This window comes from Herpailurus yagouaroundi, unplaced genomic scaffold (genome assembly GCF_014898765.1).
Source record: "Herpailurus yagouaroundi ecotype Mexico unplaced genomic scaffold, PumYag 67700, whole genome shotgun sequence".
Taxonomy (NCBI): domain Eukaryota; kingdom Metazoa; phylum Chordata; class Mammalia; order Carnivora; family Felidae; genus Herpailurus; species Herpailurus yagouaroundi.
The window spans coordinates 2,482,239-2,497,940 of NW_024420499.1; the positions used below are offsets into that span (position 1 = coordinate 2,482,239).

General features: G+C 47.6%; 1 protein-coding gene across 2 annotated transcripts in view; it reads left to right on the forward strand.

Moving 5' to 3' along the window:
* Positions 1-14,651, forward strand: part of AMOT (angiomotin) — a 60,734-nt gene extending 46,083 nt beyond the window's left edge. For both annotated transcript variants that reach the window (XM_040468501.1, XM_040468502.1), the window contains exons 9-14: positions 1,293-1,442; positions 2,422-2,612; positions 10,830-10,952; positions 11,926-12,158; positions 13,240-13,947; positions 14,308-14,651. In XM_040468501.1, the coding sequence (XP_040324435.1) occupies positions 1,293-1,442; positions 2,422-2,612; positions 10,830-10,952; positions 11,926-12,158; positions 13,240-13,947; positions 14,308-14,405 (1,503 nt within the window). In that variant the 3' untranslated portion in view covers positions 14,406-14,651. The remainder of the gene's footprint in view (positions 1-1,292; positions 1,443-2,421; positions 2,613-10,829; positions 10,953-11,925; positions 12,159-13,239; positions 13,948-14,307) is intronic.
* The last annotated feature ends 1,051 nt before the right edge of the window (positions 14,652-15,702 follow it).

Below are 15,702 nucleotides of genomic sequence, written 5' to 3' on the forward strand. Positions count from 1 at the left end.
CCCCCCCCCCCCCCCCCCCCCCGGCTAAATGCGTCTGGGCAGTTCTGGAAGGGTAACTTCTAACATTGCAACTAGCTAGCTAGCTAGCTCAAGGGCTTGGGAACATGTTGAAAAGTTCGAGTTGAGCTGAATTCTTCAATTCCCTCTTCACAGGGTCATCAATAATATTTCGATTTAGATCGTAAAGTGAAAGTATCCTTAACTAACCTCAGCTTCCATGATTAATGATAATGACAGATGTGAGACTAGCCTGGAAGAATGTATTCATTAGAAAGAATTCGTGGGTTGATTCTGTTAGCAAGAGAGGCACCCCACGAATATGATGAAAAGCATAACCTCCTCATTTGCTAACAAGCTGGGAAGCTGCACTTACTTAGCCCAATCTTCTTAAGTGTTGAGGTATATGCCTTCTTAAAAGAGCCCTGAGATTCTCCTTCCTCTATTCCAATGGAGCCAGGATTTGGCCTATAAACTACAAGGGGACAAAGAACTCAAATTCTCTTAGTCTCAGGGGTGCCTGGGTGGCTCAGTCAGTTTAGCATCCGACTTCAGCTCAGGTCATGATCTCATGGTTTGTGGGTTCGAGCCCTGCGTCGGGCTCTGTGCTGACAGCTCGGAGCCTGGAGCCTGCTTTGGATTCTGTGTCTCCCCCCTCTCTCTGCTCTTGCCCTGCCCACACTCTGTCCCTCTCTCTCTCTCAAAAATAAATAAACATTATAAAATAAATTAAAAACTTCAAATCCTTTGTCCCAACCTGCTTCTACCTTTGCTTTTAGTTATGGTTCATAGGCTTGTAGAGAGGAAGAATCACGTTTGACTCACTTAGGTTTGGATTTGACTCATTACTTCGAGTCTTTAGATATCTGTAAAGGGCTTAGCATAAAGTTGAGAAATTATAGTCCTGGGTTCTCAGAGTCCAGTGTTATCAACTCAGGCTCATGAGTGAGGCAGAAATTGCAAATAACCTGTGTTCTTTTCATAAACGTGTAGTGGGGCAGTGCTAGTGAATGAAGAGGTTTAAAAACTCTTATAATCCATTGCATGGTAACTTCACTTTTGAGAAGCAGAAACTGTCCAAGGGGGGCTCCTAATTCCTCTTCCCCATCGCATTTTCTGCACAAGAAATACAAGGCAGCGTACTCCTCATCCTGAAGGACCTTCTTGCCATTTCATTCTTTACTTGGAGCAGGGCAGAAAGAGATGTAAACACAAGGCTGGATTTGGGGGCTGCATAACTGACTCTGCTGTCCTCTTTTGTGCCGTCTCACATCTCTCCCTACCTGGAATTTCAGCTGAAAAAGAAGCAGGTGTATGTAGACAAGGTCGAGAAGATGCAGCAAGCCCTCGTACAGCTCCAGGCAGCGTGTGAAAAACGTGAGCAGTTGGAGCATCGTCTCCGGACGCGGCTAGAGAGGGAACTGGAATCGCTCAGAATCCAGCAGGTACGGAGAACTTAAAACGAGATCGCTCCTGATTGGTGGTTTTCCATTGGGTGTCGGACATGAAGATAAGAGCCACGCTTTTGCTCATCTTTAGGTGTTTTTGCCCCACTTGATCTTCCTCCAGACCACCTCCTGATTGCGACAGTGAAGTCGGCTTCCTTAGCTTTCGTAGCCCGGCAAAATCCTTAATGCCTATTGTCTTGTACCTTTTATTTTCATGTGAACAGTAGACCCTATAAGAAGTGAAAATGCTGTACAAATAGACTCCAGACATTTTAGAATTGGCTCCGGTCTTTATTCATTTTTTACGTTTATTTATTTTTGAGAGAGAGAGAGAGAGAGAGAGAGAGAGAGAGACAGAGCACAAGTGGGGGAGGGGCAGAGAGAGAAGGAGACACAGAATCCAAAGCAGCTCCAGGCTCTGAGCCGTCGGCACAGAACCCGACGCCGGGCTCGAACTCACAAACCGCGAGATCATGACCTGAGCAGAAGTCGGACGCTCAGCTGACTGAGCCACCCAGGTGCCCCACGCTTCGGTCTTTAGAATCATCTGGCCATACCCCTCCTCATTTTCAGATGGGAGAAAATCAAGACCCAGGAAAGGTTGCGTGACTCACTTAAGGCCACACAACAAGTTGGGGGCAAGGTAGGGGCCCAATCCTAGGTGTTTAACGGCCATTTCTAGTGTGTGCCTTGCTGGGCAGGGATAGTGATTTTTCAACCCACGAGCCGCTTTCTGAACGGCATGACCATTGGATGTGGCAAGCTGCTTTCCCGATCAAAGGAGTCTCCTGTTCAGGCCCCAAGATAGAAAGTGCCGTTGCCTTGGGAGGAAATCTGAATTCCCCTTGCTTCTGGATCAGGATCCAAACTGAAGTGGCACGGGCAGTCACGCTCTCCAAGAATAGGGGCTCTTCAAGTGGGGCTGCTAGCATGGTTCTCTCACTAACCCGAGGGGTCTCGGCATCTCCCCAACCAGCGCCAGGGCAACCCTCAGCCCGCCAGTGTTTCAGAACACAGCGCCACTGCGCTGATGGAGTTGCTTCGCGAGAAGGAGGAGAGGATTCTGGCCCTGGAAGCCGATATGACAAAGTGGGAGCAGAAGTATTTAGAGGAGAATGTGATGAGGCATTTCGCTCTAGACGCCGCCGCAACTGTAGCTGCGCAGAGGTAAGTGGCTGGCTTCCGGGATCCTTGCTTGAAGGGCAGGGGTGGGGGGGCAGAACAGAAAGGTGACCTGTTGAAAGATTTTTCCATGTGTTGCTTTCCTTGTCTCCTATAGTGCTCTTTGTTCCCCTCCCCAGTGTCTGCCTAAGTGTGTTTCCTTTCACCTGGTTAAACAGAGACTTTTTAGGAATTGGGGTCAGGAATTTGAAAATGAACGTTAACTTCACGAGACCAACTGAAGGTTCGCAGGCCTCCTTCGCTAGAGCCACGCCTCCTTTTGGCCACATGTGTAGGTTTCTTTGTTTAGCCCCAGGAGGGGAGTGAAAGCCACTCCAGAGAAAGGCCACTCAGAAACTAAATGTCACTCAGGAGTGGCTGAGCCACGTTCTCCGTGTCCATGAGTTCATCACATGTAACCGGTCACATGCCATTTGGCAAGGGAGAGAAAGCGGCAGAAGGATTTTTTTCTTCTTAAATTTTTTGCCTCTTCCGTGTCCCCTGTGCACGTGAAAACATTAAATATTGGTCTTTGGAGGAAACAGTGCTCTTGTCCGGTTTGTCCATCTCGCTGCTGTTCATAATCACCCGTTGGAAAAGAAAGAGAGAAACGACAAAAACTAAATTCGCATCAGGAGATGGCGTTGGTTGCTGGAGGGACAGACAGAGGCTTGGTCTCCAGTCGGGTATCTAAGGAGGCCAGAGCATATGGTACCCAGAGAGGCTCTACCCAGAAAGTTATTAAAAACCACAGTGTTGTTTCGAACGTTCTCCTAAAGGTGGTGAGCTGGCGGAATCTGGAAACACTTGCCAGAGTTTAGGCTGTGATGTGTGTGTCGAGTGGGTGGCAGATACATTTATTTGCGAGTCCTTCTCATGCCAAATCGGGAGGAGGTCAGTGCTTAAGAGCTGGGCTCGTGATTTGCACACGTATTCCTGATTCTCCAGGAGGACGTCTTACTGTTTCTCTAACACACTCTGCCTTCCTCCAAGTACATGGAGACCTGATAAATCTTATATGGCTTGAAATCACCTGTGCATGGATTTCGAGGTCATCATGGGCTTAAGCATACCTGTCTTTGTTTTCGGAAAACAGGGCGCTCCGTACGTGCGAGGGCAGTAACGGGGCACACGAAAGCCCCAGCTGTGCTAGAAGATGGTCGGGGAGTTTGTAGGCAGATTAGAAGCAGAATTAAGTGTAATTTTAGCTGCTCCCTCCCAAGAAAACACCTGTGCCCAGTGCTTATTCAAAGGTTATTCAGGAAACCCCAACACAGAAAAGGAGACGAAGGGCGAATTTTGTCACCTTTGGGCAGAAACTTAGAAAGATCTAGCTCGTAAAGGTGTGCAGTGTGAGAAAATGTGGGAAAGCCAGCGTTCTTGATGCTGGGAGGTTCACTGCTAAAGTCAACTTCAGAATAGACTTCAGGTCAGGAAATGCAAGAAAGCTAGGAGGTTGTCACTGGGGTCCTTGTAATAAAGAAACTACCCCCCTTCCTTCCTTCCTCCCTTCCTCCCTTCCTCCCTTCCTCCCTTCCTTCCTTCCTTCCTTCCTGCCTTCCTGGAAAGTTTTGATACTGGGGGAACCCACTTTCTGAGAGACTTCTTCCCAGAATCTGTTGCCTCCCATAAAGCAGATTTAATTTAAACCACATTCGTTTAAATCACCAGGTAGAAAGTTTCCACGTAATCACGGTTTTCAGTAAAAGTGCATGCTTATCATCTAATATGATAAAAAGCAGCCAGTTTCCACCTGGCCAGAAACACTTTACGTTAGTTCCTTGGGCAAACATCCCGTATCGGGACTGTATGCTTCTTTGCCTGCCTATTAATCCAGCCCTCAGAAGAAATTGAGAGACTGTGTTCACATTCCCGCAAAATGAGACAAGTAGACTAGGTAGACAAGGACTGGGGTCCTTGTAATAATTCCTCCAGATGCTTCTATTTCTAGGATTATGCTGTTTTTTCCCAAAGATAGTGCCTGTTATGCTCGGCCACGGGGATTGGTTTCCTTTTCCTCTTTTCTTAATGAGATTTCCAATTTACAAGGTGGCATCCAGGAAACTTAATTTCAGAACCTATGGGTTCTTCTGCCTTCCTTTCCAACATCTCTTGCCCTTTCTCTTCTGTCCAGTGGTTTCATTCGACCCTACAAATTTGACCAGTGTTCTGCTCTTTGCCCCTTTCTGTGGTAAAGGCGTTATAGTCTACTTTTCCTTCTTAAGAAGTTTTAAATGTCTAGGATATTGGTTGCATATGGAAAGTGCTCAACCTGTATTTGAGTAAGGAAGGAGAGGAAGAAGCAAAAAGGAAGGAAGGAGGAAAGAAGTGACAGAGAAGGCAACGGTTTCTAACTCTCTAACTGCAATCCGTAAATGTGGTGCCACATTTTAATGACCTGCTTGGTTTCTGTGTATTCTGCTAGTATCTCTGACTTTATAGGTTCCCAATGTAATATCTTATAGGTAAATGCACACTTGGGAAATGTTGCTTGGGTGGTATCAATGGTGGTTGTAGAATTTTTTTCAATTAAGGTATTATTTACCTATTAAAAAGCACCTATTTTATGTGGTTTGATGAATGTTGGCAGGCATATACAATAACGTAGCCACCCCACAGTCAAGATAGAGGGTGCATTCTAAAGTGCCCTTGTGCCCCTCCAGCTTGATTCCCTTCCTCCCCCACCTGACACTAGACAACAATCGGTCTGCTTTCTGTCGTTACAATTTTGCCTTTTCCAGAATGTTGTACGAAAGGAGTCATGTAGTATATACTCTTTCTGCTTGATTTCTTTCACTGGGCATAAGTATTTTGAGAGTCATACAAGTTGATGCCTGTATCGATAGTTGGTTCCTTTTCATTGCTGACTCGTGTTCCAAAGTCTGGGTGCACCACCCCAGTTGATCTATTCACTTGTTGATGGATATTTGGATTGTTTCTGGTCTTTGGCCGTTGTGAATAATAAAGTACAGATTTAAAAAAAATTAATGTTTGTTTAATTTTAAGAGACAGAGAGAGGCAGGGCACAAGCAGGGGAGAGTCAGAGAGAGAGAGAGAGAGAGAGAGAGAGAGAGAGAAAGAGAGAGAGAGAGAGCGACACAGAATCTGAAGCAGGCTCCAGGCTCTGAACTGTCAGCACAGAGCCCGACACGGGGTTCGAACCTACGATCCGTGAGATCATGACCTGAGCCAAAGCTGGACACTTAACTGACTGAGCCACCCAGGTGCCCCTCAAGTACAGATTGTCATATAATAATAGACAACTGCCTTTTCTCAGGTGAGAAGACCTATTAGGTGATCTGTTCATACCCCTGTTAGCACTTTGATTCTACAAAGCACCACTTGTCAAAGGGACAGCTGTCAAGGCAAGAAATCACATGTACTGTTTGTTTTCTATATAAGGTACTCTGCTACGTGCTTTACCGTTATTGCTTATGCTCACAATAACTCTTTGCGATAAGTACTATTATCTCTTCTACGTATGAGGAACAGTTTAAATAATTTGCCCAAGATCACACACAGGTACTAAGAAGAAGAACTGGGATTGAAAGTGACATTTTGACACCTTCACCACTACTCTGCTGATTTGATGATTTCAGGATGGTGATTAGATTTCAAGATGGTGATTAGGGATTATTAACTGTTTAAGAGTTACTGTTTGAGGCTTATTATTAATTGTTTAGTCACTGAAAAGTATGGTAAGTAATCACAATAATATGGCCCATATTATGACTTCCATATTATCGTGTTCCTAGAGATTCTTTAGATGCTTAATTTACCTAAGGGAAATTATTACCGAGTACTTCGACCTAGAAGAATAGATGTGGCAACGCAGACTGTGGCTCACCAGTGGTGAGTTTATTTCTGAATAGCAGCAAAAGGATGAAAAGATAATTGGGGCGCCTGCGTGGCTCAGTCGGTTAAGTGTCTGATTCTTGATTTCTGCTCAGGTCATGATCTCATAGTCCTGAGATTGAGTCCCGCATGGGGCTTTGATGGGTCATGATCTCGCAATTTGACAGTTGACGCCCTGCATCAGGCTCTGTGCTGACAGCATGGAGCCTGCTTAAGATTCTCTTTCTCCCTCTCCCTCTGCCCCTCCCCCATGTGTGCGTGCGTGCTCACACACATACACACTCTCTCTCTCTCTCTCTCTCTCTCTCTCTCAAAAAAAAAAAAAAAAGATAACAAACCCGATCAGCCATGTAATTTACTAGTTTGCATTTCCTGAATCCAGTCATTAACCTTCCCCAAACGTGCAGGGTTTTGTTTTTATATTGGATGATGTCAATCTGGGAAAGAAGGAAAGGAAGGGAAAGCAGGAGGTAGAAGCTGGTCACACACGTTATACGTGCCTACGTGTTCCTTCCTTATAGGCTTTTCTCCGTTTCCGTCGTCAGGTTTGTTTCTCATTCTGACATCCCTTAGGTTAAAGTTAGAATTGTCAACAACTTGTTGGATATTGTCATATGGCTATTCCTAAGATGTGTTAACTCTGATGTAACTAAAATCAAAACCCATGATAATGTTTCCCCAACAATCTCTCCTTATATTCCTATCATAGAAAATGAGCTGTATGCCATCTTTTCTAGTCTTTTGAATTAGAAACACCAAAAGTTCTCATTCATTCTTCCCTCTCTCCAAGACCCACATGTAAACAGTCTCCAAGGTGTAGCAATTCTGCCTCCTATGGCCTGTTTGCATCGGTTCATGATGTCAGTATCTCTTGCTGGGATTATTACAGTAACCATTCTGACTGGTTTGCCCAAATCCAGCGTATTGCTCCCCGAATCCCCCATCACATTTCAGCCAGAGACAATGTTATCTTTTTAAAACACAGCTTGGATCATTCCACAGCTCTCATAATCTTCAGTGCCTGTTGGAATAAAGTTCACGCTCCCCTCTGTAACAATTCATTGCTTGCCCTTATATTTTTTTGTCTCCCTTTGCAAGTTTCCTGCAGTCAGGGACTGATGCATGTCTAGCCACTTTTTAGCATCACAGTAATTTCAACCACAGGGCTCCAGTCATGGTCAAGTTCACATGTTAAATAAACAAAAGGATGCTACTGACAGGAAAAGATGGATTCGAAGTTGAAAAGTTGAAAAGTCTAGCTATTTTAATTAGGGAATCCTGAGTGACGTTCTGGAAAGCGATGTAAGCAAGGTGATGGGGATAATCTCGTTGGAAGGAGAGAGATGCCTGGAGGGACAGTTGCCAGAAATCGTTTACTTAAGAATTTAGACGTAGGGGGCACCTGGGTGGCTCAGTCGGTCTGACTGCAGCTCGGGTCACGATCTCATGGTTTGCGAGATTGAGCCCCACGTTGGGCTCTGCGCTGACAGTGTGAAGCCTGCTTGGGACTCTGTCTCTCTCCTGCTCTCTCTCTCTGCCCCTCCCCTGCTCATGCTATCTCTGTCTCTCTCAAAATAAGTAGATAAACATTTTTAAAAATCTTTAAAACAATACAAATAAACATTAAAAAAAAAAAAGAATTTAGATGTAGGATGTCGAAATCAGGGATGTACAGTCTGGGGTTTGCAGATTGTGTTTTCACGCCCAGCATCTCTCTCCTGACATGCCTAAGGATAGTCTCAGCGTTCTGGAAGTTAGGTCAAGTTGCTTCTTCAAACGCTGCTTGCTTGCTTTTGCCTGAGCCACTGGCTCAGTGGCCCCAGTCTTCTAGAAGGAAGATTGATGTTGAAGGCCGTCCTGGCAGCTCTGGAGGAATTCACTAAGTGCCCCACATTTTCAGGCTCCATTCCTGAGGAGTTCGCAGTGTCCATATCAATGAGCTGGCAGGGCTCTGCGTCCCCAAAATGGTCTTTTATGCAATGAAAGTGGCCGTGGGCCAGCACTGGCTCCCCCAGCGACAAACCGCACGTTCATGGCCCCGGTGTCCATAGTCACCACGCAGCCTTTAGAGCGGCCTGGCTCTGGCTCGGCCATCGTGTTGGAACTCTGCACTGCAGGAACTGCCCCTAGGATTCCACCTAGAGCCGGAATTAGTTAAAGTCACACCCTCTTGCATGTCACTCTCCTTCTCCCCATACTTCTCTCTCTTTTTTTTTTTTTAATTTTTTTTTTAACGTTTATTTATTTTTGGGACAGAGAGAGACAGAGCATGAACGGGGGAGGGGCAGAGAGAGAGGGAGACACAGAATCGGAAGCAGGCTCCAGGCTCTGAGCCATCAGCCCAGAGCCCGACGCGGGGCTCAAACTCGCGGATCGGACCGCGAGATCGTGACCTGAGCTGAAGTCGGACGCTTAACCGACTGAGCCACCCGGGGGGCCCCACTTCTCTCTTTTTTAAAAACAAATTTTAAGTTTGTTTATTTATTTTGAGAGAGACAGAGACAGCGTGAGCAGGGGAGGGGCAGAGAGAGAGAGAGAGAGAGAGAGAGAGAGAGAATCCCAAGCAGGCTCTGCACCATCAGTGCAGAGCCTGATGGGGCTTGAACACACAGAATTGTGAGATCATGACCTGAGCGGAAACCGAGTCATACGCTTCACTCACTGAGCCACCCGGGCGCCCCTACCCATACTTTTCTCTCTAATTACGGATATGTTTGTTGGGCGTTTTTACTGTGCACTGTATCTTTTACATGCGTGCTTTTATTTGAGCCCCCCCCCCCCCAAATGCCACGAGATGCAGGTGTAATTATGACTTCTGTCTGAGGAGACGGACGTCTCGAGCAGTGAACTGACTTCCTGAGCATAGAGTTTGTTCGTGGCGGGGTACTTGGAAAAGGAGGATTGGACCCTCGTGCGGTCTCTAATCAGAGCCCGTGCTCTCAACATCACACAACGCCATTTCCCCTTGAGCACCTTGGAACACAAGGGCGATTCCTGGTCGCACTAGGAGCAAGTGTAGAATCCTGAGATGCTAAAAGGTTTTCAATTTAGGTGAGCCACTGCAAGGCCTTCTCTCTCTTGGCCCAGTTTGTTCCACCATTCAACTAACTGGCATATCAAGTGTAAGCATGTTGGGGGCAACAGGAGTTTTGAGGAACTCACCAAAATTCCCTAACTTTAATACCCGCTGTCTGTGTCTTCATTCCCTGCCCTTTCACCCCCGTCTGTACTGTCACAGTCTGTAAGCTGACAGAACATAATAGCCAGGTGCCAGCAGAAAATTCTCCCCCAGATCCCCGTCCTCATAGGAAGTATGATGAAGCGGTGCTAATTCATGATTTTCCCAGTCTGTTGTCGGCTTTTCCTTTAAGACCAATATAATTACATCGATATTCTTCCTAATCCCTTTTTCTTTCCCTCCAAGTTACTCAAAGAGGATCCAGGTCGTTTTCATTCCTTTCCCTCTTTTTTTCTACCACTGGTTCTAAATGAACTAAAGAAAGGTGCATGACCTCACTTATCAGGACGATACAGGATCCCCGTGTATCTTTGACTTGTGCTGTTTAGACATCAGCCTTGCCCCGCCCCCTCCCCTTCCTCCTCTCCTTGTTCCTCTCTTTCTCTCTCCGTCTCGCGCCCACGCACACACACGCTTTACTCCTTATTAATTAGTATTAGAGTTCATGGCCTGAGACACTTTGAAAGGAGACATGATGGTCCCTCATGCAATTCGGACTCTGGCAAGAGAACAGTCATGTAGCTGGGGGAAGAGACTCCTTGATTTGGCACTAGAATGTTTCCAACGTAGGTTAGGCAGGAATTAAGTGGCACCGACTCAAAGGCCATGCTTTTCGCTCAGCTCACTTGCCCAATCTGACGTTTGCGGGTGCCGTCTCTATAGTTGCTGGTATACATCTGTAGCACTGGCTGTTTAGTACGTTCTCGGACTTTCATCACAGTCCAGCCTTTTTGCCTTCATAACTATCATGAGAATAAAGTGAAAGTCTATAATATCTTCTCTATCATATAAATAATAATATAAAGTGAAAATATAAAGATCTTCGTATAACCTGGCCGTGATCTAAAAACTTGAAGTGATTCGTTGCCAGGAGGTTTGTGTCCCTCTCATAGAATCCTCTCACTGACTTTTGCAGCTGTATCCATGCCAAAAACCTCTTCTAGCTAGCTCTGAAAGCCGAACCTTCCCATCTTGGAGGTTCTTTTCGATCAGTCACCCAGAAACCAGCCATTCCTAATGAGTTTGACTATAGCTTACTGCTTTCCAGCAATACCTTTGACGTGGGAGGGAGATGATAAGATTCGTTGATTTTGCTGCCTTATCTTCATCAGTGTCATTTTCCTTCCCAGGGATACAACAGTCATCAGCCACTCTCCTAACACCAGCTACGACACGGCTCTGGAAGCTCGCATCCAGAAAGAGGAGGAAGAGATCTTGATGGCCAACAAGCGTTGCCTTGACATGGAGGGCAGGTAAAATATCAATCTGGACCCCAGTGGATCTGAGAAGAAAGTATAGAGACCAGATAGGTCAGGAGGGAAGGGTAGGCATCTTCATTCGCAAATGAGAAACCTGATAACGCAGCCTCCCCCGACCCCTGCACCCCTGCCAGCCTGTTCACTTGGGTTTGAAATGCAATGACCCTTACCTTGCTTTCCCCATTGGCTTTCCATCTTCCCTCCGCCAGAACCATATTGTTGGTATTTGTACTCTGGGTACTCCTTCTAGCTTTGGACTTCAACCCTGTGATACAGCAGAATGCACAGTGAAAGAATATCCATTCAGACTGGGAGGTAGGGCACCTGATATCTCTTATAAACTCAGGATCATTTACTTATCAACTCAAGTTGCGGCCCATTCAAAGAAGTCCTCATCTTCTCACTAAGTGCATTGTTCCATTGACTCAGAATCTTCCGTATAGCACCCACTACATCCGTTTACTCTCTTATGTACAGGCCTTTTTCCCACCGGTACCTTGCTGTGGCTTCCTGAGGTGTAAGCAGCGACTCCTGGATGCTCTCCTAGATTCATCTGGGTGTGGAGAAAGGCGTTTTAAAAAAAATTTTTTTTTAATGTTTATTTATTTTTGAGACAGAGAGAGACAGAGCATGAACGGGGAAGGGTCAGAGAGAGGGAGACACAGAACCGGAAACAGGCTCCAGGCTCTGAGCCGTCAGCCCAGAGCCCGACGCGGGGCTCGAACTCACGGACCGCGAGATCATGACCTGAGCCGAAGTCGGCCCCTTAACCGACTGAGCCACCCAGGCGACCCGAGAAAGGCGTTTTTAAAAACACAGCACACCGCCCCTTGCTTTTCGATGCCGAAAGGACTAAACCACTCCTCAGCTGAAAAGATCATGGAAAGTCAAGTCCGTGCAGGCAGTGAGACCAGAACATGGAGGTGGCAATGAGATTTTTTATATGTTCTTTGTCTTTGGCTCCTAGGATTAAGACGCTCCATGCCCAAATTATTGAGAAGGACGCCATGATCAAAGTGCTGCAGCAGCGTTCCCGGAAGGAGCCAAGTAAGACAGAGCAGCTGTCATCCATGCGACCAGCAAAGTCTCTGATGTCCATTTCCAATGCCGGGTCAGGCCTGCTCTCACATTCGTCCACGCTGACCGGCACCCCCATCATGGAAGAGAAGCGAGATGACAAGAGCTGGAAGGGGAGCCTAGGTAATGACAGTAGATAAAGAAGATTGAAGTGACGCGTTTAGATAATGTGCCCATTCGGCAAGGAAAGGGAGTGATGGTCCAGATTCTGGAGCAGAAGATATATCAGGTGGGGTGTCTGTCCTCCTGAGAGGCTAGCTGCCTATTCAGGAACTCCTCCACACTCTGACGTCTCACTGACAGAACACTGGTGGAAGCCAAGGCCTTAAAAGCTAAGAAAGAATTCTGAGTTCTGTTTGGGTGGGAAAGAAGACAAGTTCAGTTTCCTCTAAAAACTTCTCAGACTTGGCCTTTGCCATGCCAGACCTTTTGTCTTTGTCCAAAGCCCGTGTGACCTTCATGTCAGTCAAAAGTTCAGGATTCCAGACTTTTCTCTGTTCTCTCCTCCCACATAATACAAGGATTCAGAGTTCTAGTTAAGCTAAATGGAGCTGGGTGGCAGGTTTTTGTTCCCCGAATGTTCTGAGATGAGAACTGAATGTACTTTTTCATTCCATTTCTGTCCATTCCCTCCCCTCTAATCAAAACCCCAGAAGCACTGTGGATACCACGAGGCACATTTTTAGAGGCTAAGAAAGCCAGCTTTGTATTTTAATTGTAGGTCTTTTCGTTGCTTCTGATACCTTCCTTGGTCCTCTGATGCTTGCAGTGTCCTTTGGATAGAGTAGGCATTTCGGGGGCCCCCCGGTCTTCATGAGAACGTTAGGTTACACAGTTATCGTAGCACTCATCCGTGACCACCGATCGTTCCCCCACTCCTTTCTGGCTGGCTGGTCATGGAAGACGTGGGTTGTAAGTGGAGCCAAGTAGAAGCTCAGTGGAGATCAATCACCGCTGGAAAAGTAGATCAAAACAGATCCGCGGGAGACTTAAAGGCTTAATACACCGTGCCGGGGTGGAGAACGAGGACCAGAAGGGACGGGCCTGCCGAACCGATTTCCTGGGTTCCTCGGAGGCGCACGTGGAGACTCGCGTCCCGTTGTTCGCGCTTCTCCTGAACCTCCTGCAAGGAAGACGACGTAACCCGATGTCTGCATTTGAGGAACCCGTACTTTTCTGACCTCTCGCCGTCTTCCCTTTGTAGGTATCCTCCTGGGTGGGGACTACCGCGCCGAGTCCGTGCCCTCCACCCCGTCGCCGGTGCCGCCCTCCACTCCCCTGCTCTCCGCTCACTCCAAGACGGGCAGCCGCGATTGCAGCACGCAGACGGAACGGGGCCCGGAACCCAGCAAAACCGCAGCTGCTGCTCCCGTCTCTGTCCCCGCGCCAGCCGCCGCTGCCGCCGCCACTGCCGCCGCCATCACTGCCAACGCTGCCGCCAACACCACCACCATGGTAGCCGCTGCTCCGCTTGCTATCGCTGCTGCTGCCGCTCCTCCGGCTGCCGCCGCCGCCGCCCCGTCTCCAGCAACCGCTGCCGCTGCCGCTGCCGCTGCCGCTGCTGCTCTCGCAGCTGCCGTTTCTCCAGCTGCTGCCGCTCAGGTTCCGGCCGCCGCCTCCGCCGCCGCCGCCGCCGCCGCTGTGGCGCCTCCTGCTGCTGTTCAGGTGGCTCCAGCTGCTCCGGCTCCGGTTCCAGCTCCGGCTCCGACTGCGGTTCCGGCTCCAGCGGCGTCTCCGGCTTCTGCTGCGGCTCAGACTCAGGCACCAACTCCAGCTCCGACTGCGGCTGCTGCTCCGGCTCCAGCTCCAACTCCAGCTGTGGCTCAGGCTGACGCTTCTGCAAGTCCAGCTGCCGGCTCTGGACCACGTCGTTTGTCTATACCAAGTCTGACCTGCAATCCAGATAAGACAGGTAATGATCTTCCATACCCCAGGTAGCCTTGGGTTCTGCCCACTCTTACGGATTGCTTGTTGGCACCCTGTGGTGTAGACACAGCCGGTCGTTGGGCCAGAGTTGTTCGGGTTTGAAAGGGGATTGATCCCAAGCGATGGGTGCAGAGCCCGTAAATGACTTTTTGGGACACGAGGATGGGAGCAGAAGTGCGTCAAGGTGGGTCTTCCGGTTGCGGTAAATGCTCAGGTGAACAAGGGGAGGTGGAGTCAGGCAAGTCTCACTTGGCCACCGGCTTAGTGGCTCGAACGCTGGCTGTTTCTAGCAATCTGAGTCTTTACTCGATCCCTAAGTGGTTTCTAACCCCCTGTTTCCATTCAGATGGCCCCGTTTTCCACTCCAATACTCTGGAAAGAAAAGCTCCCGTTCAGATCCTGGGACAAGAGCCTGACGCAGAGATGGTGGAATATCTCATCTAAACGGCCTATTCAAGAGCTGCAGTTTATCAGCAAGAGTGCTTTTAACCATTTTTCCTTTTTGATTGTTCTTATTTTGAGGGTGAGGACAAGGGGTGGGGGGGATGTTTTTTAAAGGGACTTTTTATTGAAACAATATAGTACTTAAGTAATACCATACAAACTCCAGTCTATTCTGGTACACACTCAGAGAGTACCTCTAAAGACAGATGAATCAGAATGTGCTCTAAAGTTTATTGTTTGGGTTTACACAAACACTTGGACTGCTAATCGCTGGGTATACATGAATGTTTGCAATGTGCGTGATTTTATTTCGCATTTCCATATTCCAGATCATTTTCATTGAAGAGCACAGTATGTTTGGGAGACAGTGCGTAACATGTAGATTTCAGAAGTGGGAAGCCGGAGAGAATTTGCACCTATGCTGTTTTGTATACTTAACCATCTAGGCAGCATCCAGAGAGGATGAAGAAAAGGCAGGGGATATTGGGGTGTGGAAGGGTGCTGGAGCTAATTTTCCCTCCCAATTTCCCAGCTACCCTGTGCCAGGAGATTGTGTTTATCTTCATTTCAGTGGTGCTTTGGAAGTGGATTCTTTTGGTTCCCTCGCGGAGGTTCATACATTCATATATATACTCTGGAGTAATTTATGCATTTGGATAATTAATATATTGCTTTCAGATGCTAGGAGAGTAAATTAGCTGTGTGCCGTACAACTTCCTCCTTCTTAGGGAGTGAGACCTTCGGAGGCCTTGATGGAGAGTTGCGCGAGGTGCTGCGTGTGGCCATGAGCACAGCTCGCCTGGCTTTCCTGAGACCAATCTGGTTAGTGTTCATTGTTTCTCCAGCACAAGTTCACTGGCTGTGTCACCAGTTTCAGGTTTCCAATCATTTGCAAAACGAGGAAGCATTTTTGTTGATGGGCTGAATGCTTTGAATTTCTGGTGACTACTTTCAAATAACTCCGTTTGTTTTCCCCAATTCTTAGCATAACGTCTTAAAAGGCATCCTTGACTGTAACCTCCAAGGGAATAGCAGTCGGGGGAGAGGTGGGCTGCAGATGTATCCTTAGCTGTCCCTTCTCACTGCCAGTGACTCCATCTGGGAATACCTTTGGAGAGCAGCAGAAAATGTGTATGTGGACAGGGACCAAGGAGGCCATGGCTCCGGAGCTTTGCCATAGGGCCGCCTCCAGGGACACAAAAGGGCTGCTTCTTGCCACAGGTCCCTGCTCTGTGTCACCTCTCTGCCCTTAATTAAGGTGACAGATCCACAGACAATGTCATTAAGATCAATTTTC